Below are 24,225 nucleotides of genomic sequence, written 5' to 3' on the forward strand. Positions count from 1 at the left end.
AAAGGGGAAGTGCTACGAGACCTGGGTGTTCTTGTGCACCAGTCGCAGAAGGTAAGCATGCAGGTGCAGCAGGCGGTTAAGAAGGCAAATGGTATGTTGGCCTTCATAGCGAGAGGATTCGAGTACAGGAGCAAGGATGTCTTGCTGCAGTTGTACAGGGCCTTGGTGAGACCACACCTTGAGTATTGTGTGCAGTTTTGGTCGCCTTATCTGAGGATGGATGTTCTTGCCATGGAGGGAGTGCAGCGAAGATTCACTAGACTGATACCTGGGATGGCAGGAATGACGTATGAAGAGAGATTGGGTCGATTAGGCTTATATTCGCTAGAGTTTAGAAGAATGAGAGGGGATCTCATTGAAACTTATAAAATTCTAAGAGGACTAGACAGACTAGATGCAGGAAGGATGTTCCCAATGGTGGGGGATGTAGTGTCCGTGTGTAGATAAAGACACTGAAGACAGGAGTTGGTTCATAGGTATTTACTAAGCAAGTCTGGGGGGGGTTCTAAAGGATATACACAATACACAGGCTTATATAGCCCAAGTGGCAATTACCGGCATTACGCACACCTGGGGCTCTTAAAGGCACATACACCACAATTGCTCTTAAAGGCACATACGCCACAATTCCTCCCCTTCTAGCTAACTAGTACATCATATTTTAAGTAATTATTAATTACATGTTGTATGCAAAATAATATACATTGCTGTATTAATTAATTATAAGTTAGTCTCTCAGGAGGCTTCCTGACTCGGTCCGGATAACGCCTCGGGGGTGTAGTAGTTTCTGGTGGTGTAGTAGGTTCTTCTGGCAAGGCTGATTCGGCTTGAAGGCCAGTGTCGGGTTCATCGGGTTCCAGTATCACCGGATCGGAGGTAGATATGGGTATCTCTACTTCATCGTTAGATGTATAGCGTGGTGGTGTAGGTTGTCCCTTTTCGGATGACTTGATGATTTGGTCAGCATGGCGCCTTATTATGCTTTCTCCGATGTCCACGGTATACATCAGTGGTCCTAGTCGTGTGCAGATAGTTCCAGGCTGCCATTTCTCGGTACGGTAGTCCCGGGCCAAAACCGGTTGGCCTATCTGGAAGGCCCTAGTTGGCCTTTCATTCATGCCCTGAAACTGCCGGTTCTCCACGTCCCTTCGGATGTTGGGCTTGACCAAATCCAGCCGGCATCTTAGGTTTCTATTGTAGAACATCATGGCGGGAGTTTGGTTTGTAACCATATGTGTTGCATTCCTATATGCAAATAAGAAGTTATCCACCTTGTGCTGAAGTTTTATGTCTTCATTACCCATGGCCTTTATGGCCTTCTTGAAGGTCTGGACAAACCTTTCAGCCAATCCATTGGTGGCGGGATGGTATGGGGCGGACGTGTAGTGCTTTACCCCATTGTTCTTTAGGAACTTTCTGAATTCTTCGGACACAAATTGCGGTCCATTATCAGAACATATCTGTTCCGGCAGCCCATTCCTGGCAAATATGGTCCTTAATACTGTGATGGTTTTTTCCGTGGTGGTGGAGGACATCTTTATTACCTCCGGCCACTTGGAGTGTGCATCAACTGCGATTAAGAACATTGAGTCCATAAATGGACCAGCAAAGTCGATGTGCACCCTTTGCCAGGGAGATGAGGGCCACTCCCATGGATGTAGAGGGGCCTGTGGCGGAGCATTTTGGACCTTCTGGCATCCTAGGCAGCTCTTGGTCATGTCTTCGATGTCTCCATCGATACCTGGCCACCATACAAACGCCCTAGCTAGGTTCTTCATTTTCACTCCACCCAGATGCCCCTCGTGAAGCTCCTTTAGCACTTTATCCTGGAGTTTGGGTGGAATCACCACTCTGGATCCACACATCAAGGTTCCTCGGCACACTGACAGCTGTTCTCTTCTTTGCGAGAATGCTGGCAACAGTGGTTCGCCATGTGCTGGCCATCCCTTCATTGTTAAATCGTAGACCCGTGAGAGAGTAGGGTCATTTCTGGTCTCCCTTTCAATGGCAGAATTTGTCACCGGTAGACATTCCACTATGGTAGAGTGGAATATCTCTACTGGGTCTACTGTAGGTGCCTCTTCTATCGTTGGCAACGGCAGGCGCAATAAACCGTCAGCATTCCCATGCTGTTTTGACCCTTTGTATTCAATGTTGTATTGGTGTGCCCCTAGAAAAAGGGACCACCTCTGTAGTCTTTGTGCCGTCATAATGGGGACACCTTTCTTAGGGTTGAATATGGAGATGAGGGGTTGATGGTCAGTCAGCAAGGTAAATTTTTGTCCGTGTAGGTAATGGTTGAATTTCTTCACTCCCCATACCAGGCTGAGTGCTTCCCTGTCTATCTGGGAATAGTTACGCTCAGCTGAGTTCAATGAGCGTGACGCAAAAGCTATCGGCCGTTCCGAGCCATCAGGGAATCTATGGGACAATACCGCTCCTATGCCGTAAGGGGATGCATCGCACGCCAGTCTGATTGGTAGTGATGGGTTGTAATGAGCCAAAACTTTCTCGGATGTGATTAAGTCTTTACATTTATGGAAGGCACGTTTACAGTCTTCGTTCCATTTCCAAATCACTCCTGTGTGTAGAAGATCATTAAGAGGGTGTAGAATAGTTGATAAGTTCGGTAAAAATTTATGATAGTAATTTATTAATCCCAGGAATGACCTCAATTGTGAAACATTTTCAGGTGCTGGGGCTTTTATAACTGCTTCAATTTTTTCAGGTGACTTATGCAACCCTTCCTTATTGATTATGTGGCCACAATATGATATCTAATTTTGGAAAAATTCGCACTTGGGGTGATTTGCTCGTAGGCCCCGTTCTTTCAGCCTAGTGAGCACCTGCTCCAAATTGGCAAGGTGCTCGTTGTCGTTTTCTCCTGTTATAAGGATGTCGTCTAGGTAGCACCGAGTCCCCGGAATCCCTTGCAGGACTTGCTCCATAGCTCTTTGCCAGATAGCTGGAGCTGATGCTACTCCAAAAACCAGTCGATTGTACTGGTACAGGCCTTTGTGTGTGTTTATTGTGAGATACTTTCTAGAGGTCTCCTCAACCTCCATCTGTAGATATGCCTGTGCCAAGTCAATTTTTGTGAAACGTTTTCCTCCGGATAGTGAGGCGAAAATATCTTCTATCCTCGGAAGAGGATACTGTACCGTGTGAAGGACCGGGTTTACAGTCACCTTGAAGTCCCCACAGATACGAATTTTTCTCTGTTCCTCAGAGTTATTTTTCAATGCTTTTTTCATGACTGGAACGATGGGTGTTGCCCATTCGCTCCAATCTATTTTGGATAATACGCCTGCCTTTTCCAAATTCTCCAGCTCTGCCTCGACTGCCGGACGTATTGCGTATGGCACCGGTCTTGCCTTAAAAAATTTTGGAATTGCTGCATCTTCCACTTTTACTGAGGCGGTGATGCCTTTCAAGGTTCCTAGTTTCTCTTGAAACACTTCTTTGGCGTTGGCCAAGATGTCTTTTAATCGTTCAGGTATGATGTCATCATTGTTTTTTTCCTTACTGGTCACCGTCAGTGCCTGAATGGAGTGCCAGTCTAAACGTATCTTCCTTATCCATTCACGTCCCAACAACGGTGGACCACCATCTTGTAGAATGTATAAATACAACTTTTGTATTTCTTTGCCGTTGTATACCACAGGCACCTTTATTTTTCCTTTGGGGTATACTTTCTGCCCCGTGTATGTTTTTAAGATAATGGATGTGTCTTTTAGAGGTATATGCGAAAATAGCCTCTCGTAATCTCGTCGATTTATTACGGTTAGAGCTGATCCTGTATCTAGCTCCATTTTAACTGGGGACCCTGCTATTATGAGGGTAACCCAAATGGTCTGGTAATCTTCATTGGCAATTACATTATGTAATTTGAGAGAGCTTAGTCTCTTGTTCCCGGAGTCGCTATCGCTCTTCTGGTCTTTGGAGCTACTGTCCGTCATCATTTGTACCTTTCTGTGCTTTTCCTTATTGATTCTTTTCCCGTTAGTGGACTTTTTATTTTCAGATCGGCATACACGTGGAATGTGTCCCATCTTTCCGCATCGCCTGCATGCTTTTTCTTTGAACCAGCAATCCCTCTGGTCATGGTTGGATCTGCCGCAGCGATAACATCTCTCGAAACCCCGTGTCATTTCATGGGTGCCGAAGTCCTGTGGCCTTTGCTGTATCTTTGCCGCTCCTATTGCACTGAAAGCCTTGTCCAGTGTTAAATCTTTTCCAGAAGATACCTTTTTTTGTGTTTCTACACTTAGGGGATCGCAGATGAATTTGTCTTGCAGAGAATCTGCCAGTCCTGCCTCGAATTGGCAGTGTAGGGTATCAACAATCTCCTCAAAATTCTTGTCCATCAGTTCGGCTGGAGTGATTAAGTTGCGTAACAGCTTGTATGTTTCTGCGCCCATTAGATCCAGAAGCACTGAAGCTTTTTTTTTTATCTTCTATTCCATTTGCGGTGCAAAACACCTCCACTCTTTCTACATATGTGGTCCAATCCTCTATCTTGTTATCAAATACATCAATATTGCCAAAGTTAGGCTCTGTTTCGTTATCAAAAGCATCAATATTGCCAGACTTAGGCATTTCAAAAAAAGATATGGCGCTTCCCGCGCTTTTTTTTTTCTCTTTGTAGCAACGATATGGCGCTTCCTGCGCTTTCCCGCCGCTGCTACCGATAACAACGCTGTTTTACTGTGGTTTCCGTTTATTCACTGTTGGAGACTCGTTCCCGACGGAGGTCTAAACGCTGACCTGCTTGCCGCGCCGGCCGTCTCCCGAGTGCACCCTCCCAGTCCGTTATTGCTTGCCTCCGATTTCGCTGCCTGTCTCAGCTGTAGAGCCCGACGCTGGAGCCCCAGCCTGACGCCCAGGAAGGATTAGCGCAGTACCTGCCACCAGCTTGGCCAGCTGGTGAAACCACAGTTTCTATTACTTCCTTGAGTCTTCTGGACGCTGGAGGAATCGATGTCCTTGAGGTGCTGCCGAATTGCAGGTAAGTCCGTTTCCACTTCGTCGCCACTGTAGTGTCCGTGTGTAGATAAAGACACTGAAGACAGGAGTTGGTTCATAGGTATTTACTAAGCAAGTCTGGGGGGTGTTCTAAAGGATATACACAATACACAGGCTTATATAGCCCAAGTGGCAATTACCGGCATTATGCACACCTGGGGCTCTTAAAGGCACATACACCACAATTGCTCTTAAAGGCACATATGCCACAGGGGAGTCCAGAATCAGGAGTCATAGTCTAAGGATAAGGGGTAAGCCATTTAGGATTGAGATGAGGAGGAATTTCTTCACCCAGAGAGTGGTGAACCTGTGGAATTCTCTACCACAGAAGGCAGTAGAGGCCATAGATATATAGAAGATAGGAGCAGGAGTAGGTCATTCGGCCCCTTGAGCCTGCTCCGCCATTCAATGAGATCATGGCTCATCACCCAAATTCAGTACCCTGTCCCTGCTTTCTCCCCCTATCCCTTGATCCCTTTAGCCTTAAGAAATATATCTAACTCCTTCTTGAATATATTTAATGAATTTGCCTCAACTGCCTTCTGTGGTAGAGAATTCCACAGGTTCACCACTCTCTGGGTGAAGAAATTCCTCCTCATCTCTATCCTAAATGGCTTACCCCTTATCCTTAGACTGTGACCCCTGGTTCTGGACTCCCCGGCCATCGGGAACATCCTTCCTGCATCTAGTCTGTCTAGTCCTGTTAGAATTTTATAAGTTTCAATGAGATCCCCTTTCATTCTTCTAAACTCCAGCAAGTATAAGCCCAATCGACCCAATCTCTCTTCATACGTCATTCTTGCCATCCCAGTTATCAGCCTGGTGAATCTTCGCTGCACTCCCTCCATGGCAAGAACATCCTTTCTCAGATAAGGCGACCAAAACTGCACACAATACTCAAGGTGTGGTCTCACCAAGGCCCTGTACAACTGCAGCAAGACATCCTTGTTCCTGTACTCGAACCGTCTCGCTACGAAGGCCAACATACCATTTGCCTTCTTAACCGCCTGCTGCACCTGCATGCTTACCTTCAGCGACTGGTGCACAAGGACACCCAGGTCTCGTTACACTTCCCCTTCTCCCAATCTATTGCCATTCAGATAATAATCTGCCTTCCTGTTTTTGACACCAAAGTGGATAACCTCGCATTTATCCACGTTATATTGTATCTGCCATGCTTCTGCCCAATCACCCAACCTGTCCAAATCATACTGGAGTTTCTCGGCATCCTCCTCACAGCACACACGCCCACCCAGCTTTGTGTCATCTGCAAACTTGGGGATATTACATCTAGTTCCCTCGTCTAGATCATTAATATAAATTGTGAATAGCTGGGGTCGTAGGACCGATCCCTGCGGTACCCCACTAGTCACTGCCTGCCACTCGGAAAAAGACCCGTTTATTCCAACTCTTTGCTTTCTGTCTGCCAACCAGTTCTCTATCCAAGTCAATACCTTGCCCCCAATCCCATGTGCCTTAACGTTACACACTAATCTCTTATGCGGGACCTTATCGAAAGCCTTCTGAAAGTCCAAATACACCACATCCACTGGTCCTCCCTTATCTATTCTACCAGTTACATCCTCAAAAAATTCCAGTAGATTAGTCAAGCACGATTTACCCTTTGTAAATCCATGTTGACTTTGTCCGATCCTGTCACTGTTTTCCAAGTGCTCTGCTATTACATCTTTTATAATGGACTCTAGCATTTTCCCCACCACCGATGTCAGGCTTACCGGTCTATAATTCCCTGTTTTCTCTCTACCACCTTTTTTGAATAGTGGTGTAACATTAGCTACCCTCCAATCCATGGGTACTGTTGCAGAGTCTATTGAATTTTGGAAGATGACCAGCAATGCATCTACTATTTCTAGGGCCACTTCCTTAAGTACCCTATGATGTAGATTATCAGGCCCTGGGGATTGATCGGCCTTCAATCCCGTCAATTTCCCCAATACTATTTCGCTACAAATACTGATTTCTTTCAGTTCCTCCCTCTCATTAGGCCCTATGTTCCCCGACATCTCTGGGAGGTTATTTGTGTCCTTTGTGAAGACAGAACCAAAGTATGGACTTAATTGGTCTGCCATTTCTTTGTTTCCCATTATAAATTCCCCTGATTCTGACTGCAAGGGACCTATGCTTGACTTCACCAATCTTTTTCTCTTCACATATCTATAAAAGCTTTTACAGTCAGTTTTTATGTTCCCTGCAAGCTTACTCTCATACTCTATTTTCCCTTTCTTAATTAATCCCTTTGTCCTCCTTTGCTGAATCCTAAACAGCTCCCAATCCTCAGGTTTACTGCTTTTTCTGGCCAATTTATATGTCCTTTCCTTGGATCTTATTCTATCCCTAATTTACCTTGTTAGCCACGGTTGAGTCACCTTTTTTGTTTTATTTTTATGCCAAACTAGGATGAACAAATTCTGTAGTTCATCCATGCGATCTTTGAATGTTTGCCATTGCCTAACCACCGTCAACCCTTTGAGTGACATTCCCCAATCAATCCTACCCAACTCGCGCCTCATACCATCGTAGTTTCCTTTATTTAGATTGAGGACCCTAGTCTCTGAGTCAACTACTTCACTCTCCATCTTAATGAAGAATTCTATCATATTATGATTGCTCCGACCCAAGGGGCCTTGCAGAACAAGATTGCTAATGAATCCTTTCTCATTACATAATACCCAGTCTAAGATGGCCTGATCTCTTGTTGGTTCCTCGACATATTGGTTCAGGAAACATCCCATATCCACTCCAGGAATTCCTCCTCTACAGTATTGTTACTAATTTGGTTAGCCCAATCTATATGTAGATTAAAGTCACCCATGATAACTGCTGTGCCCTTATTGCACGCTTCTCTAATTTCCCTTTTAATGCCATCCCCAACCTCCGCATTACTGTTTGGAGGTCTATATACCACTCCCACTAACGTTTTCTGCCCCTTGGTATTTCTCAGTTCTACCCATACAGATTCCACATCATCAGAGCTAATATCCTTCTTTACAATTGTGTTAATCCCCTCTTTAACCAGCAATGCTATCCCACCTCCTTTTCCTTTTTGCCTATCTTTTCTGAATATTGAATACCCGTGGATGTTGAGTTCCCAGCCTTGGCCACCCTGGCGCCATGTTTTCGTAATCCCAATCATATCATATTCGTTTACCTCTATTTGCGCAGCTAATTCATCCACCTTATTACGAATGCTCCTCGCATTAAGACACAAAGCCTTCAGGCTTGTTTTTTTAATGCTCTTAGACCTTTTAGAATTATTATTTACTGTGGCCATGTTTGATTCATTAAATATCGCCAATTCATTAAATATATTCAAGAAGGAGTTAGATATATTTCTTAAGGCTAAAGGGATCAAGGGATATGGGGAGAAAGAAGGGACAGGGTACTGAATTTGGATGATCAGCCATGATCTCATTAAATGGCTGAACAGGCTCAAGGGGCCGAATGGCCTATTCCTGCTCCTATCTTCTATGTTTCTATGTCCACTCATTCAGTTGTTTTGTGGGTTGCAGAGATAGCTGAGCTTCATTAGTTGCCGTGGAGGAGACTTCATTCATTCGTTCGCCGTGCTCATGGCGGCTTGTTGCGCCTGGCAAACTGTTCAGTGAGCGAACGAGTGGAGCCTTCCACACTGCACCCTGCCTCCACAGCAGCCAGTCGTGCCCGTGTCTCCAAGGCGATGGACTGCCGTGCCTCTGGGACAGGTCTGTTTCCGCCAGCTGCCAGGAGACCAGCTAATAGTACTTAAGACTCCAAGGCCATTGAAATGGTGGCAGGGCAGGGAAATGGAGTTCGAGTGATGCTGAAGTTAACAGAGTGGAGCACCATGCAAAATATTTTTGCCCAGTTGGTTTTCCCTTGCCTCCTCTAGGTGCAGTCTAGGGTACGACTCCATAAGCCTCAGCCATCCTCAAACACCTTTCACTAGTGCCGTACTTCATGTGTGACAGGCACTGAGCACCAGCAGTCTATTTGAAAACGGAGGGCATCGCAGCCCAGCCCAATCTGTCCTGCAGTGGCCGCGGGTTAATTTTAATTTTTCCTTCCCCTGCTCCCCCTTCCGAAACCAACCCCCCTCTTGAGTCAGAAGATCCCACTCCAGAAACATGTGGATAATATCTAGGCTGACACTCCAATGCAGTGCTGAGGGAGCGCTGCACTGTCGGAGGTGCCGTCTTTCGGATGAGACGTTAAACCGAGGTCCCGTCTGCTCTCTCAGCTGGGCATAAAAGATCCCTTGGCCACTATTTCGAAGACGAGCAGGGGAGTTCGAAGAATGAGAGGGGATCTCATTGAAACTTATAAAATTCTAACAGGACTAGACAGACTAGATGCAGGCAGGATGTTCCCGATGGCGGGGGAGTCCAGAACCAGGGGTCACAGTCTAAGGATAAGGGGTAAGCCATTTAGGACAGAGATGAGGAGGCATTTCTTCACCCAGAGAGTGGTGAACCTGTGGAATTCTCTACCACACAAGGCAGTTGAGGCCAATTCATTAAATATATTCAAGAAGGAGTTAGATATATTTCTTAAGGCTAAAGGGATCAAGGGATATGGGGAGAAAGCAGGGACCGGGTACTGAATTTGGATGATCAGCCATGATCGCATTGAATGGCGGAGCAGGCTCGAGGGGCCGAATGGCCTACTCCTGCTCTTATCTTCTATGTTATCCCCGGTGTCCTGGAGCCAATATTTATCCCTCAACCAACATCACTAAAAACAGATGATCTGGTCATTATCACATTGCTGTTTGTGGGAGCTTGCTGTGCGCAAATTGGCTGCCACATTTCCTACATTACAACAGTGGCTACACTTCAAAAAGTACTTCATTGACCGTAAAGTGCTTTGGGACGTCCCGAAGTTGTGAAAGGCGCTGTGTATGTGGAAGTCCGTTCGTTCTTTCAAGAGGCACGGAGACCAGATGGCAACCTTCACTGAGATCAGCTCGCTCAAAACACAGGCCAGCAATAAAACCTCGGCCATGCCCACTGGCTACGCCCAGCCTTTACAACAGAGCCGCGGGGGATTGGGGCAGGGTGAGGAGTTAATATAACCCCAGAGGATGGGCTGAAAGTCAATAGTCAGAGCCAAGGTATAATTTGTTAACGCGTGCTGGCAGGAGCGCTGAGGCCTCTACAGCTCTGATGTCAGTGTAATTTCCTGAACGATTGCAAGTGAGTGCTGATGAGTTTAGCAGAGCCTTTTATTGAAGGGTGCGTACTTTACTGGAGAAAGTAACCGCAGCTACTCAATGTTCCCTGTAATTTTTTTTGGGCCCGTGCGGTTAATTTAACAGGCCCAGGTGGCCCCATTCAAATGTCCGCACACGCGTGCGTTTTGTTCCAATTTAAAAACCGGCTCGCCGACTGGGCGGTTCCCCTGGAGTGCTGCACCGCCACGCGAGCCACGCAGCTTAAAAGGGAACATTGCAGCTACTTGAATTTTCTTTTCATAAGCTGCTGTGTTGTTGTGTCTGGCAGCGTGAGATAAATGAGCCACATCCCTCTCTGGCCACCTGCCTGTCATTTGCCGATGATGACTTTTTAAGTGAGAAATCTTGGCAACATAAGTTGCTGCAGTGGAATTGTTGTTTACTCTTCCCCCCCCTTGTAGAGGAGCATCCTGAGGCGCTTTACTTTGCAGCGCAGTTACTGTCGTGCTGTTGGCAAATATGGTGGTCATTCACTGCCAGAGGTGTCCCGTGAGCCGTTGGTATTGGGTGGAGGAGGGCTCCTGGTCCAACTCTCCTTACATTTCCAGGAATAGTGCCGCGGCTTCAGCAGTCGAGGGAAGAGCCGATACCTCGGTTTGATGTCACAAGAACACAAAAATTAGGAGTCGGCCATATGGCCCCTCGAGCCTGCTCCGCCATTCAGTAAGATCATGGCTGATCATCGACCTCAACTCCATTTTCCCACCCGATCCCCATATCCCTCGATTCCCCTGGAGTCCAAAAATCTATTGATCTCAGCCTTGAATATACTCAAAGACTCAGCATCCACAGCCCTCTGGGGCAGAGAATTCCAAAGATTCACAACCCTCTGAGTGAAGAAATTCCTCCTCATCTCAGTCTTAAATGGCCGACCCCTTATCCTGAGACTATGACGCCTAGTTCTAGACACTCCAGCCAGGGGAAACAATCTCTCAGCATCTACCCTGTCAATCCCCCTCAGAATCTTATGTGTTTCAATGAGATCACCTCCCATTCTTCTAAACTCCAGAGAGTATTGGCCCAATCTACTCAATCCCTCCTCATAGGACAGCCCTCTCATCCCAGGGAATCCATCTGAAAGGCGGCATCTCCGACAATGCAGCACTGCCTCAGCTGAATGGTGCGCTCACGTTACGGTGTGGGACTTGAACCCATCACTGACCCAGAGACCAGAGCGCTGCCAGCTCAGACAAACTGGCACGGTGGCTCAGAGGCCAAAACTGCACAAATTCTCATTTGCAAATCTTTTTTTTGATAAGTTATGAAAATGTTTGGAATCTAAGCCAGGATGATTTGATAATCGGTGTGCATTTCTTTTCGTGTTTTAAGTATACTCCGATAATCACTTGGTTCCAACTCTGAGTGGCCTTAACCTGTGATATACAGCTGGTTCCAGATTGTGCTTGCCTGGCACCTGGAACCTCCTTTTTTAGGGGATGATGGGTTAGATTGAGCTCCATATTTGAAGAGATTACTTCCTTGCTAAAGGTCACTTGTTAGCCAATTCATCTTCCTTGGGCAGAAAATAAGCCGTGTCTCGTTGGGACTGAGTCAGCTCCGAAATGGAACATTGACGACGGGGATTTGGATCGGAGCTGTCAGTCTGCAGCAGACGGGGGTAAGATGATACCTGAGCTGTGCCATCATCTTGACAACTGGCCAGTGAGCCTGACACGTTGAGAGGACCGGGAGAGATAGACCTTCGCTGGGAGCTTAGATTCTTGCCATTTTGCTCCAGTTAACTCCACAAGGCAACGCACCAACATGCAGGGTGATTGTAGCTGGATAAACAGCAGGAAACCTATGAATGCTCTGTGCCGGTAGGCGGTGTGACTTTAGCACTGCCGCTGGACACGCTGGGGGTCCCGAAGACTTGGTTCTTCCCAACCTGCAAGTTCTCTGGGCTTACATAACTGCGGGAGCAAGAGTCTGCATGCCTTTCTGTGCAGACAGTTACCCTACTTGTATTTTTTTTATTCGTTCATTGGATGTGGGCGTCGCTGGCAAGGCCAGCATTTATTGCCCATCCCTAATTGCCCCTTGAGAAGGTGCTGGTGAGCCGCCTTCTTGAACCACTGTGGTCCGTGTGGTGAAGGTATTAGTGGTTTGATACAACTTGCTCGGCCGTTTCAGAGGGCAGTTAAGAGTCAACTATATTGCTGTGGGCCTGGAGTCACATATAGGCCAGACCGGGTATGGACGGCAGATTTCCTTCCCTGAAGGACATTAGTGAACCAGATGGGCTTTTACGACAATCCAGTAGTTTCATGGTTCTTCTTCTCTTAGGCAGTCCCTCGGAACTGAGGATGACTTGCTTCCACATTAAAAATGAGTTCTCAGGAGACTGATGAGTCCAATGCGGGACCTACAGTCTCTGTCACAGGTGGGGCAGACGGTGGTTGAAGGGGCGGGTGGGTGGGGTGCTTGGGTTGACGTGCGCTCCTTGCGCTGTTTGCGCTTGGCTTTCGCTTGCTCCCGGCGAAGAGACTCGAGGTGTTCGGCGCCTTCCCGGATGCTTCTCCTCCACTTTGTGCGGTCTTGGGCCAGGGATTCCCAGGTGTCGTTGGGAATGTTACACTTTTTCAAGGAGGCTTTGAGGGTGTCCTTGAAGCGTTGCCTCTGCCCACCTGGGGCTTTCTTGCCGCGTCGGAGCTCCGAGTAGAGCGCTTGTTTTGGGAGTCTGGTATCGGGCATGCGGACGATGTGACCCGTCCACTGGAGCTGATTGCGCGTGGTCAAAGCTTCAATGCTGGGGATGTTGGCCTGAGCGAGAACACTGACGTTGGTGCGCCTGTCCTGCCAATGGATTTGCAGGATCTTGCGGAGGCAGCGTTGGTGGTACCTCTCCAGTGCTTTGAGGTGCCTGCTGTACATGGTCCATGTCTCTGAGGCATACAGCAGGGCGGGTATCACTGCTGCTCTGTAGACCATGAGCTTGGTGCTGGGTTTGAGGTCCTGGTCTTCAGATGGGTTTTTACGATAATCCGGTAGTTTCATGGTCACCATTACTGATACTAGCTTTTTATTCCAGATTTATTTAATTAACTGAATTTAAATTCCCCAGCTGCCGTGGTGGAATTTGAACTCATGTTATCTCCGGCTCATTAGTCCAGGCCTCTGGATTACTAGGCCAGTAACATAGCCACTATGCTACCGTACCCTCCTAGATTTATGTAGATTAAGTATAGATTTCTCGCCGGCTTGGCTTGGAGGCTCTTGGGTATGGTGATGGGTGGCCATGTGTTCAGACATCCGGCTGACCAAAGGAATAAAACACACGAGAGTAAGTATAAGGTAATAGTGTTAAAAGAGAAATAAAAGTAAAATATTGAAACCAGCCCTGGGAACAAAACATTGAGTTAGACAGTGGCTCTCCTTGCAGCAGAAGTAAATAAATTACAAAGCAGTGTCTGACATGTCTCTCTCTTTTTTTTCAGTACTGGAGATGTACAGTAAATTACGAGAACAGATGAAGACTAAAAGGTAAACTGTGGCCTTGGCTTTGATTTTCTGGCTTGCTGGCTGTTTGTGGGGGGGGCGGGGTGGGGGGCTTCGTGTTGTTTGGCCTCAGCTCTGCTGGTCTTGTGTGCTCCAAGTTTACTTGCGTGATAATGGCCCAGAAATTCGGGTCGGGGGCTTCCCGCGGGTGCAAGCCTCCGAACTGCACTTACCTAGCGCGCCGGCCGTTGTGCTGTGGGCCCGCGTGGGATTCCGATCCTGGGCCTCCTCCAGCTGCCTGCGCGCAGTGCTTGTGTATCCCAGGGGCGCAGTTAGTTCGATGTGGGCCATGGAGAGCCAATGGTAGCAGGGAATGCTTCATTCATAGATTTGACAGGAAGAGCTGTCAAAACTATAAATACAAATCAGCCCCAAAACATCACTAAAACTTGAAATAAATTTTTTTTTAAATCACATTTTTAAAATAACTATAAATTACATAAAATAACTATTTTAAACAATAATTTAAATTTTTGAAAAATTTATAACAGTTTCTGATGGGGCTAAAAATAAACTTACCTTTCTTTAAAGTATTTAAAAATAATAAACCCGTGGAAAAAATGTTTTAATTTTACTTAATTCACCACTTACCTTGTTAAAAGCAGGTCTTGCGACTGCTTTTTAAAAGCGTAGCTCCTGGAGACTTACCCTCCCGGAGAAACCTGCAAAAAAAACGTAAGTTCCAGGCGCACGCGCTGCCTCTCCGGCGCACGCGTTCGACCTGTGAACCCCTTCCTTCAAGGGAACGGAAGTTCCGGTTTCATGCGCAGTGCATGCACGAAACCGGCACTTTCATTGGGCCCTGTGCGTACTCACCCGTGGGGACCCAAATTTCTGGGCCATAATACGTTTGTGGTGGGCGAGTTGAGAATGGAGAATGCATCCAAGAGGATGAAAGTAGAAACCTTTCCGTGAAGGGTATGTGGTTGGACCCGTGAGTTAGCAGAAAAATTAACCATTGAGTGAAGTGGAGTACTGGAGGGTAGACTGACCAAGGGAATTTAGTCTTTTAGAAGTTATTTCGCCCAGCGATTTATTTTGCTGTATAGTTGACGTTTTCTGATCTTACAACTTTTTATTTATAAAAGGAGAAAAATTATAATGTTCCTCATCCATGCAAAGCTGCTGGTAGTGCAGTGGTTCAAAACAAATTAATTTAATGAGGAAAATTATAGTGATTTGCAAACACAAAAGGTGCTGTAGCTAAGGCTCGCTAATTGTAATTAACAGGCAATGGTGGGAGGTTTTTAAAATTATTCTGGGGAAGTGGGCATTGCTGGCAGGTCCAGCATTTATTGCCCATCCCTAGTTGTCCTTGAGAAGGTGGAGGTGAGCCGCTTTCTTGAACCGCTGCAGTCCGTGTGGTGAAGGTACTCCCACAGTGCTGTTAGGGAGGAAGTTCCAGGATTTTGTCCCTGCGATGATGAAGGAACAGCGATATATGTCCAAATCGGGGTGGTGTGTGATTTGGAGGTGGCGATGCTCCCATGCACCTGTTGTCCTTGTCCTTCTTGGTGATCGATGTCGTGGGTTTGGGAGGTGCTGTTGAAGAAGCCTTGGCGAGTTGCTGCAGTGCATCTTGTAAATGGTACACACTGCAGCCACGGTGAGCTGGTGGTGGAGGGAGTGAATGTTTAAGGTGGTGGATGGGGTGCCAATCAAACGGGCTGCTTTGTCCTGGATGGTGTCAAGCTTCTTGAGTGTTGTTGGAGCTGCACTCATCCAGGCAAGTGGAGAGTATTCCATCACACTCCTGACTTGTGCCTTTTGATGGTGGAGAGGCTTTGGGGTGTCAGGAGGTGAGCCACTTGCCACAGAATACCTAGCCTCTGACTTGCTCTAGTAGCAACTGCATTTATTAGGCTGGTCCAGTTGAGTTTCTGGTCAGGATGTTGATAGTGGGGGATTCGACAATGGTAATGCTATTGAATGTCAAGGGGAGGTGGTTAGACTCCTTCCTGTTGGAGATGATTGTTGCCTGGCAATTGTGTGGCATGAATGTTACTTCCCACTTATCAGTCCCAGCCTGTATGCTGTCCAGGTCTTGCTGCATGTGGGCATGGACTGCTTCATTATCTGAGGAGTTGCGAATGGCACTGAACACTGTGCAATCATCAGTGAACATCCCCACTTCCGACCTTATGATGGAGGGAAGGTCATTGACGAAGCAGCTGAAGATGGTTGGGCCTAAGACACTGCCCTGAGGAACTCCTGCAGTGATGTCCTGGGGCTGATTGGCCCCCCAACCAGCAAAACCATCTTCCTTTGTGCCAGATATGACTCCAGCCAGTGTAGAGTTTTCCCCTTAATCCCATTGACTTTAGTCACCGGCAGTCACTCTCACCTCATTTGTGGAATTCAAATCTTGTGTCCACGTCTGGACCAAGGCTGTAATGAGGTCTGGAGCCGAGTAGTCCTGGCGGAACTGAGCACTGGGGAGCAGGTGAGTAAGTGCTGCTTGATAGCACTGTTAACAACTCCTTCCATCACTTGGATGGTTGACAGTAGGCTGATAGGGTGATAATTGACTGGTTGGATCTGGGCACCAGTCTCCAGATGTTAGTGAGGAGGACTGTGCAGGGTCGACTGAGCTGGGTTTGCTTTCATGTCCAAATTCGATACCTCGGTCCCAGCCGGGTTTGTCCATCTGGTTTTATTCTGTGTAGCGATTTTGATACAATGTGCAATTTCTTTAGGCATATTTCCTCCCTTTCCCGCTCTGTTGCTGTTTGCACCCTTCCTGTGAGATCCGTGCCCCTATTAAGAGATGAACCAATGAAGGGCCTCACCTGAACTATCAACCTGATTGAATTCACAGGATAATCCATGTAGAGGTATTGCATTGGCAGCAGAGCCTTCAGCCGCCTCGGAGATACGCTCCTGAACGACCTCCCGAGACCCCTGCACCCTTGCTGCTCCTCCTCCCCTCCTTTAAAGGCCTCATCAAAACCCATCTTTTTTTGATTGATCGTAATTTTGTCATTCTCTCGTAGCTCTCCTGCTCAGTGTCTCTTTCTTACCTGTGAAGATTCTTGGGAATAGGCGCTATTTAGATTTAGATGCAAACCGTTTAGATGTTTCCCTGTCTCTGTAACCTCATCCAGCCCCACAATCCCCCCCCCCCACCCCGAGATCTCTGTGCTCCGCTAATTCTGGCCCCACTCCTTTTGTCCCATCCCTGGGAGCCGTGCCTTCAGCCGGCTAGGCCCTAAGCTCTGGAATTCCCTCCCTAAACCTCTAACCCTCTCCACCTCTCTCTCCTCCTTTAAGTCGCTCCTTAAAACCTACCTCTTTGACCTCACCTGCCCTGATATCTCCTTATGTGGCTCGGCACGTTGTTACTACAGGAAACTTTCGATTAACCGGCCACTAAATAACCGGAACGCTCTATCCACCGGCAAAATTCAGGAGTCGGTTCAGATAACTTTTTTTAACTTTTAGTTACTTTTTTTACTCCATTTGTTGCTGTGCAAGGGTGTAGCTGAAGCTGTTGCTAAGCTACAGAGACGCTTGCAACTTGTGCCGATTGTTTTGAAGAAGCAACAGGGTTTGTTGCTTTATACGGAGCTCTGAGCTCCGTATGTTTTACTATAGCGTTCGGTTATCCGGCATTGTTGATGGACTGGCACCAGGTCGGTCCCGTCCATGCCGGATACCAGAAAGTTTCCTGTATGTTAAAGGCACTATATAAAGTAGTTGTTGTTGTTTTATCATTTTTCCCTCTTCCCACACAGTCCTCTAAAGTTACAGCGGCATCGCCCCTTTCCCTCGTTCTGAGGTTGATTAATTACAGGGCATTTCAGCTTTCGCCCTACTTCTGACATCGGTGCGGTGGGTTTTAAGCAAAATTTGCAGTTGATTAGATGGAAATTCTGTGCACAATACATTTTCCAAAGACCAAGTGCTTTTCATTATCCAACATCTGGAAGAATGATTTTCCGTCTATTGGAATCTGATGGATGTTGTAATGTGTAGACCTGTGCAGGGAAGCTGAATATTTCTCTGGGGTCTCCGAGTGCATTTCTTCTTTTCGACGGCGAGAACTAGACAAAGCACCAATGAAGGTCCACAGTGCCGGCCGTTGCTCCCAAGGTCAAAAAAGAGCAGAAAGAAAGTCTTGCACTTATTTATATAGCGCCTTTCACTACCGCTGGATGTCCCAAAGCGCTTTACAACCAATGAAGTACTTTTTTGAAGTTTAGAAATTAGCACGGAGGTCGCTGGGAGATCCAACGCAACATTCCTACCGAGTGGAAGGACAAGTGTGCCTCTACATTGGCCATGCTGTAAGGGCAAAAGGGAAGGAATTGCATTTATATAGCTCCTTTCACAACCTCAGGATGTCCCAAACCTCTTTACATCCAATGAAGTACTTTTGAAGTGCAGTCACTGTTTTAATGTAGAAAGCCCAATTTGCACACAGCAAGCTCCCACAACAGCAATGTGATAATGACCAGATAACCTCTTTTAGTGATACTGGCTGAGGGATAAATATTGGCCCCAGGACACTCGGGAGAAATCGAGTAGGGATGAAGCAATGTACTGGGATTGTTCTCCTTAGAGCAGTGGAGCTTAAGGGGAGATATGATTGAGGTGTTCAAAATTATGAATTGGCTAAGTGACAGGAAACAGAGAGTAGTGGTGAACGGTTGTTTTTCAGACTGGAGGAAGGTATACAGTGGTGTTCCCCAGGGGTCGGTACTAAGACCACTGCTTTTCATGATATATATATTAATGATTTGGACTTAGGTGTACAGGGCACTATTTTAAAATTTGCAGATGACATAAAACTTGGAAGTATAGTGAACAGTGAGGAGGATAGTGATAGACTTTAAGAGGACATAGACAGGCTGGTGGAATGGGCGGACACGTGGCAGATGAAATTTAACACAGAAAAGTGCGAAGTGATAGATTTTGGTAGGAAGAACGAGGAGAGGCAATATAAACTGAAGGGTACAATCCTAAAGGGGGTGAATGAACAGAGAGACCTGGGGATATGTGCACAAATTGTTGTAGGTGGCAGGGCAGTTGAGAAAGCAGTTAAAAAGCATACGGGATCCTGGGCTTTATAAATAGAGGCATAGAGTACAAAAGCAAGGAAGTTACGATGAACCTTAATAAAACACTGGTTCGGCCTCAACTAGAGTATTGTCCAATTCTGGGCACCACACTTTAGGAACGATGTGAAGGTGCAGAAAAGATTTACGAGAATGGTTCCAGGGATGAGGGACTTCAGTTATATGGATAGACTGGAGAAGCTGGGGTTGTTGTCCTTAGAGCAGAGAGGAGATTTGATAGAGGTGTTCCGAATCATGAGGGGTCTAGACACAATAGCTAGAGAGAAACTGTTCCCATTGGTGGAAGGGTGGAGAACCAGAGGACACAGATTTAAGGTGATTGGTAGAAGATCCAAAGGTGACATGAGGAAAAACTTTTTTACACAGCGAGTGGTGAGGATCTGTAATGCACTGCCTGAAAGGGTGGTGGAGGCAGACTCAATCACGGCTTTCTAAAGGGAATTGGATAAGTACCTGAAAGAAAAAAATTTGCAGGGCTACGGGGAAAGGGCGGGGGAGGGGGACTAGCTGAAGTGCTCTTGCAGAGAGCCGGCACGGGCTCGACGGGCCGAATGGCCTCTTTCTGTGTTGTAACGATGCTATGATTCTATGAAGGGTTTTGCTAGAGTAAATAAGGAGAAACTGGCAGGAGGATCGGTAACCAGAGGACTCAGATTTACGATAATTGGCAAAAGGACCAGCGGGGAGATGAGGAGACATTTTTTTACGCAGCGAGTTGTTGTGATGTGGAATGCACCGCCTGAAATGGCGGTGGAAGCAGATTCAGTAGTAACTTTCAAATGGGAATTGAATATATAACAACATTTATATATAGAGCAGAGGAGTGGGACTAATTGGATCGCTCTTTCAAAGAGCCGGCACAGGCACGATGGGCTGAATGGCCTCCTTCTGTGCTCCATGATTCGATGTGCTGTACATTGTTGGAGGAAGGGAGACTGAGGGAGGGAAGGAGTTCTACATTGGTGAACTCATGTATAAGAATGAGTTAGTGCAGAAGTTTTAATTTAAAATCACCGGAGGCAAGGGAATGACTGGCTATTGGATCGTTTGTTTGTTTTTATTGAGGAACTTAAGGTCCACAGTTAAATACAGGACGAGGGTTGGAAAGTAAAAGAGAAGCCTGGCTGTATCTTCAATGATTAGGTGCCGACAAGCTTGGGGTTTAAAAGCCTGTACGTTGTAGAAGGAAGTGAAGAATGCGGAAGGTGAATGAGGTGGAGTAGGAGTCAGGCCGTGAGTCTGGATTTTAACACAGGGAGCGAGGGAGAGGGACATTTGAGGCTTAGAAGGAATGAAAAGAAAGAAAAAAAAGGACGACTTGAATTTCTACAGCGCCTTTCACGACCTCAGGACGTCCCAAAGCGCTTTACAGCCAATGAAGTACTTTTTGAAGTGTAGTCACTGTTGTAATGTAGGAAACCTGGCAGCCAATTTGCGCACAGCAAGCTCCCACAAACAGCAATGTGATAAATGACCAGATCGTCTGTTTTTAGTGATGTTGGTTGAGGGATAAATGTTGGCCCAGGACACCGGGGAGAACTCCCCTGCTCTTCTTCGAAATAGTGCTGTGATATCCGAGTGGTAAGGTCAGAAACTGAGATAAGCCAGACTTCAGGAACCAAACTCAACTGTTTAATTATACATATGTAGCAGAGAACATAGCTCTTACAGGCTGCCAGCAAGATACTCTATTTCTTACTGTGCGATAACAAAGATGGAGGATCAACCTCTGAGTCATACCCACAATGCCACATTACCTTAATAAGTGGTGTGCCAGGACATTACCTTAATACTGGTAAATATGATCCCTTAATATTTGTCTCCATCTGGTGGATAACTTAAGCATTACATCCCAGATTACTGTAAGTGCCGTGGGATCTTTTACATCCACCTGAGAGGGCAGACGGGGAGTCTCTGGAGTGGGACTGGAACCCACAACCTTCTGACTCAGAGGCGAGGGTGCTACCCGCTGAGCCACGGCTGAGAATCAAGTGGAAGCAGTGTGTTATTTTGCCACCTTTCAAAGGCAAGGGGGAGTCATATGAGGGCGTGTGGTAAAATCAGTAGCTGCAATAAATTGGAGCTTTAGAAGGAGCCCTTTAAAAAGGAGCCCAGTGCCCTTCATTCACGGAGGACACTATGAATTTTACCTGGATATCTGGACAAGTGAGCACACTCTCTTGGACATAGGGAGCTTCACCTCCAGGAATAGCCTGAAATACGGAAGCCAAAAATATCGAAAGAGTAAAGAAACCTCTTTGATCGCGATGTAGATTGGCTGCTGCAGTTGCCTACCGAACAATCGCCACTGCACCTCATAGCCTGCGAGATATTTTCTGTGAGATGGGATAAGGTGTTATACGAGTACAAGTCGTATTGTCCGCTGTGGCTCAGTTGGTAGCACTCTCGCCTCCGAGTCAGAAGGTTGTGGGTTCAACTTGAGCACAAAAATCGAGGCTGACACTCCAGTGCAGTGCTGAGGGAGTGCTGCACTGTCGGAGGTGCCATCTTTTGGATGAGACGTTAAACCGAGGCCCTGTCTTCCCCCTCAGGTGGACGTAAAAGATCCTACGACACTATTCGAAGAAGAGCAGGGGAGTTATTCCCAGTGTCCCGGCCAGTATTTGTCCCTCAATCAGCATCTAAAGAAACAGGTTATCTGGTCATTATCACATTGCTGTTTGTGGGAGCTTGCTGTGTGAAAATTGGCTGCCGGGTTTCCTACATTACAACAGTGACTACACTTCAAAAAGTACTTCATTGGCTGTAAAGCGCCTTGGGACGTCCGGTGGTGGTGAAAAGCGCTATATAAATGCAAGTCTTTCCGACTGGTAAATACTATAACAATGTAATGTTCTGTAGTTGCATTCACATAGCTCAGAAACCGTCCCATTGAAGTTATCTGATTCATTCATGGGAGTCCAGCAGACCGTTGCTTTCAAGTACAGTACAGTATTTGGAGATGGCAGTAAACATGTTTCCCCAACACCTGGATATAATGTAACACAGGTTGAAGTGGGCTTCAGGTATGTGACTCACAACAGGGGTTCGGGATGACACTCACAAACTTTTCGAGCTTTGCTTGTGCGGCTTGTAAACTGCACCCGAAACCTTCTGCGCTATTCCTCGGTAACACACTCCAGGTTGTGTACTGTTTCCGCATACCGTTCTGATAAAGCCATTTTACAGACGAGTGATGATAGTAACGTTCTGTGTTCTGACGAGCCGCGTTTCTCTTTTAGTTTGACTTGGGCGTGTGCTTCATTGAAATAATTCCCAGTTAGAGAATTCCTGAGTACACGGCATAAATCCTGATTGTAGATTCCTGCATTGTGTTGGAAACAAGATCGTAGGAAGAATTAACAGACAAGAATTAGACCTATTGGCTCATTGAGTGTGTGCCTCAAGGCGCTGTCACTCACCCAGCCTGACATCCAACTGCATCTCAAACTCTCTACTGTCTTTGACTCCATACTTTACCTTGTAGATTAATCCAAAATTAATCACTCTTTAAGAACATAAGAATTAGGAGCAGGAGTCGGCCATACGGCCCCTCGAGCCTGCTCCGCCATTCAATAAGATCATGGCTGATCTTCGACCTCAACTCCACTTTCCTGTACTATCCCCATAATCCCTTGATTCCCCTAGAGTCCAAAAATCTATCTATCTCAACTTTGAATATATTCAATGACTCAGCATTCACAGCCCTCTGGGGCAGAGAATTCCAAAGATTCACAACCCTCTGAGTGAAGAAATTCCTCCTCATCTCGGTCTTAAATGACTGACCTCTTATCCTGAGACTGTGACCCCTAGTTCTAGACACTCCAGCCAGGGGAATCAGCCTCCCAGCGTCTACCCTGTCAATCCCCCTCAGAATCTTATGTGTATTTGAGTAAAGAATTGCTTTGGTAAGATCTGTTGTAAATTTATGTTTCTCTAATTTTAGTTCATATCCTCTTGTCGTACATGCTTTATTTACCTTGATGTAATAGTCTGGGTTCACCTTATCTGTGCCATTTATATGCAGAGGGCCCCCCTCAACCACCTCCTCTCTGGAGAGTAGAGCCTTATCTTCTCTAATCTTTTCTTATGGGTGTCTTACACTTTGGATCGTACATGTTACTTGTGTTGTTAGCGATTGATTTTTGGATACTAAGAGAATCAAGGGATATGGGGATAGTGCGGGAAGGTGGAGTTGAGGTAGAAGTTCAGCCGTGATCTCATTGAATGGTGGGGAAGGCTCGAAGGGCCGAATGGCCGACTCCTGCTCCTAGTTCTTATGTACTTATGTACTCTTCTCTGCATCTTGAACTGTTGAAAACCTTCTGTACATCTGTCTTATCCCTACAGATGCCACACAATTAAGTTAAGATTTTCTTCAGGGCTGTATGTCTTCAGTATTTTTGTTACAGTTGTCTTGCAGTGTTATGGCCTGCAGTGGGTTAGAACATTTGCTACTGTTCTTTTGAAAACTGTTTATCTCTCTTTCTGTCTGAAGTGTTTTTCTCACCTTTGTCTTCCTTCACTCTCTGTGGGTGGCAGTCAGCTTAGCAATCTTTGCCAAGGTTGCTTCGGAGCGAGCTGATAGGCGCCCGTCAAAAGCATAACCACTCTCTTCCTTTGATTTGGTCCCCTTCTTGCTGCACTCACTAGCTCCCTGAAGCTTCAATTTTTAGATGCAAAATTCAGCTTTTCTTTTCTGCTTACAACAATAGCTTGCATTTATACCTTTAACGTAGCATAACTTCACTGGAGAGATTATCAAACAAAACTTGATACCGAGCCACATAAGGAGATATTAGGACAGGTGACCAAAAGCTTGGTAGGGTTTAAGGAGTGTCTTAAAGGAGATAGACAGACAGAGAGGTCTAGGTGGAAATTCAGAGCTCAGGGCCCAGGCAGTTGAAGGCACGGCCGCCAATGGTGGAGCAATATAGATTGGGGATGTGCAAGAGGCCAGAATTGGAGGAGCGCAGAGATCTCTGAGGGCTGTAGGGCTGGAGGAGGTTAAAGAGACAGGGTGGGGCAAGGCCATGGAGGGATTTGAATTACAGAGAGAAGAATCCAAGGCTTACATAGGAATTGCTGGACATAAAAAGACCAAGGTCCATCTCGTTTGCCTTCTACCACCTTGTTAGTCACATGATACAGCAAAAATTGAGTTGTTGCCTCATCATAGCAATCGGTCCTTATCAATTAGGCTGGAACAGAGCCAGACATGAGGTGAGGAATGCCCCCAGTGATGGAAAGCTTCGGGAACCCTAGGTCCAAAGTCATCTGTTCCTCCCAAGCATGTTACACTTGTCCAGTGCCATCTTACCACGCTTACCTGGCACCCGCTGCTTAATCCAGTGAAGGGCTTTGGCGTAGAGCCATGCCGATCCTGAGGCTGAC

General features: G+C 46.5%; 1 protein-coding gene across 2 annotated transcripts in view; it reads left to right on the top strand.

Annotated features, from left to right (window-relative positions):
• Positions 1–24,225, top strand: part of LOC147123782 (exocyst complex component 6B-like) — an 860,046-nt gene that overhangs the window by 127,296 nt on the left and 708,525 nt on the right. For both annotated transcript variants that reach the window (XM_085975948.1, XM_085975954.1), the window contains one exon: positions 13,693–13,738. In XM_085975948.1, the coding sequence (XP_085832074.1) occupies positions 13,693–13,738 (46 nt within the window). The remainder of the gene's footprint in view (positions 1–13,692; positions 13,739–24,225) is intronic.

This window comes from Somniosus microcephalus, chromosome 2, assembly GCF_052327205.1.
Source record: "Somniosus microcephalus isolate GS21.2 chromosome 2, FLI_Smic_1.0, whole genome shotgun sequence".
Taxonomy (NCBI): Eukaryota; Metazoa; Chordata; class Chondrichthyes; order Squaliformes; family Somniosidae; genus Somniosus; species Somniosus microcephalus.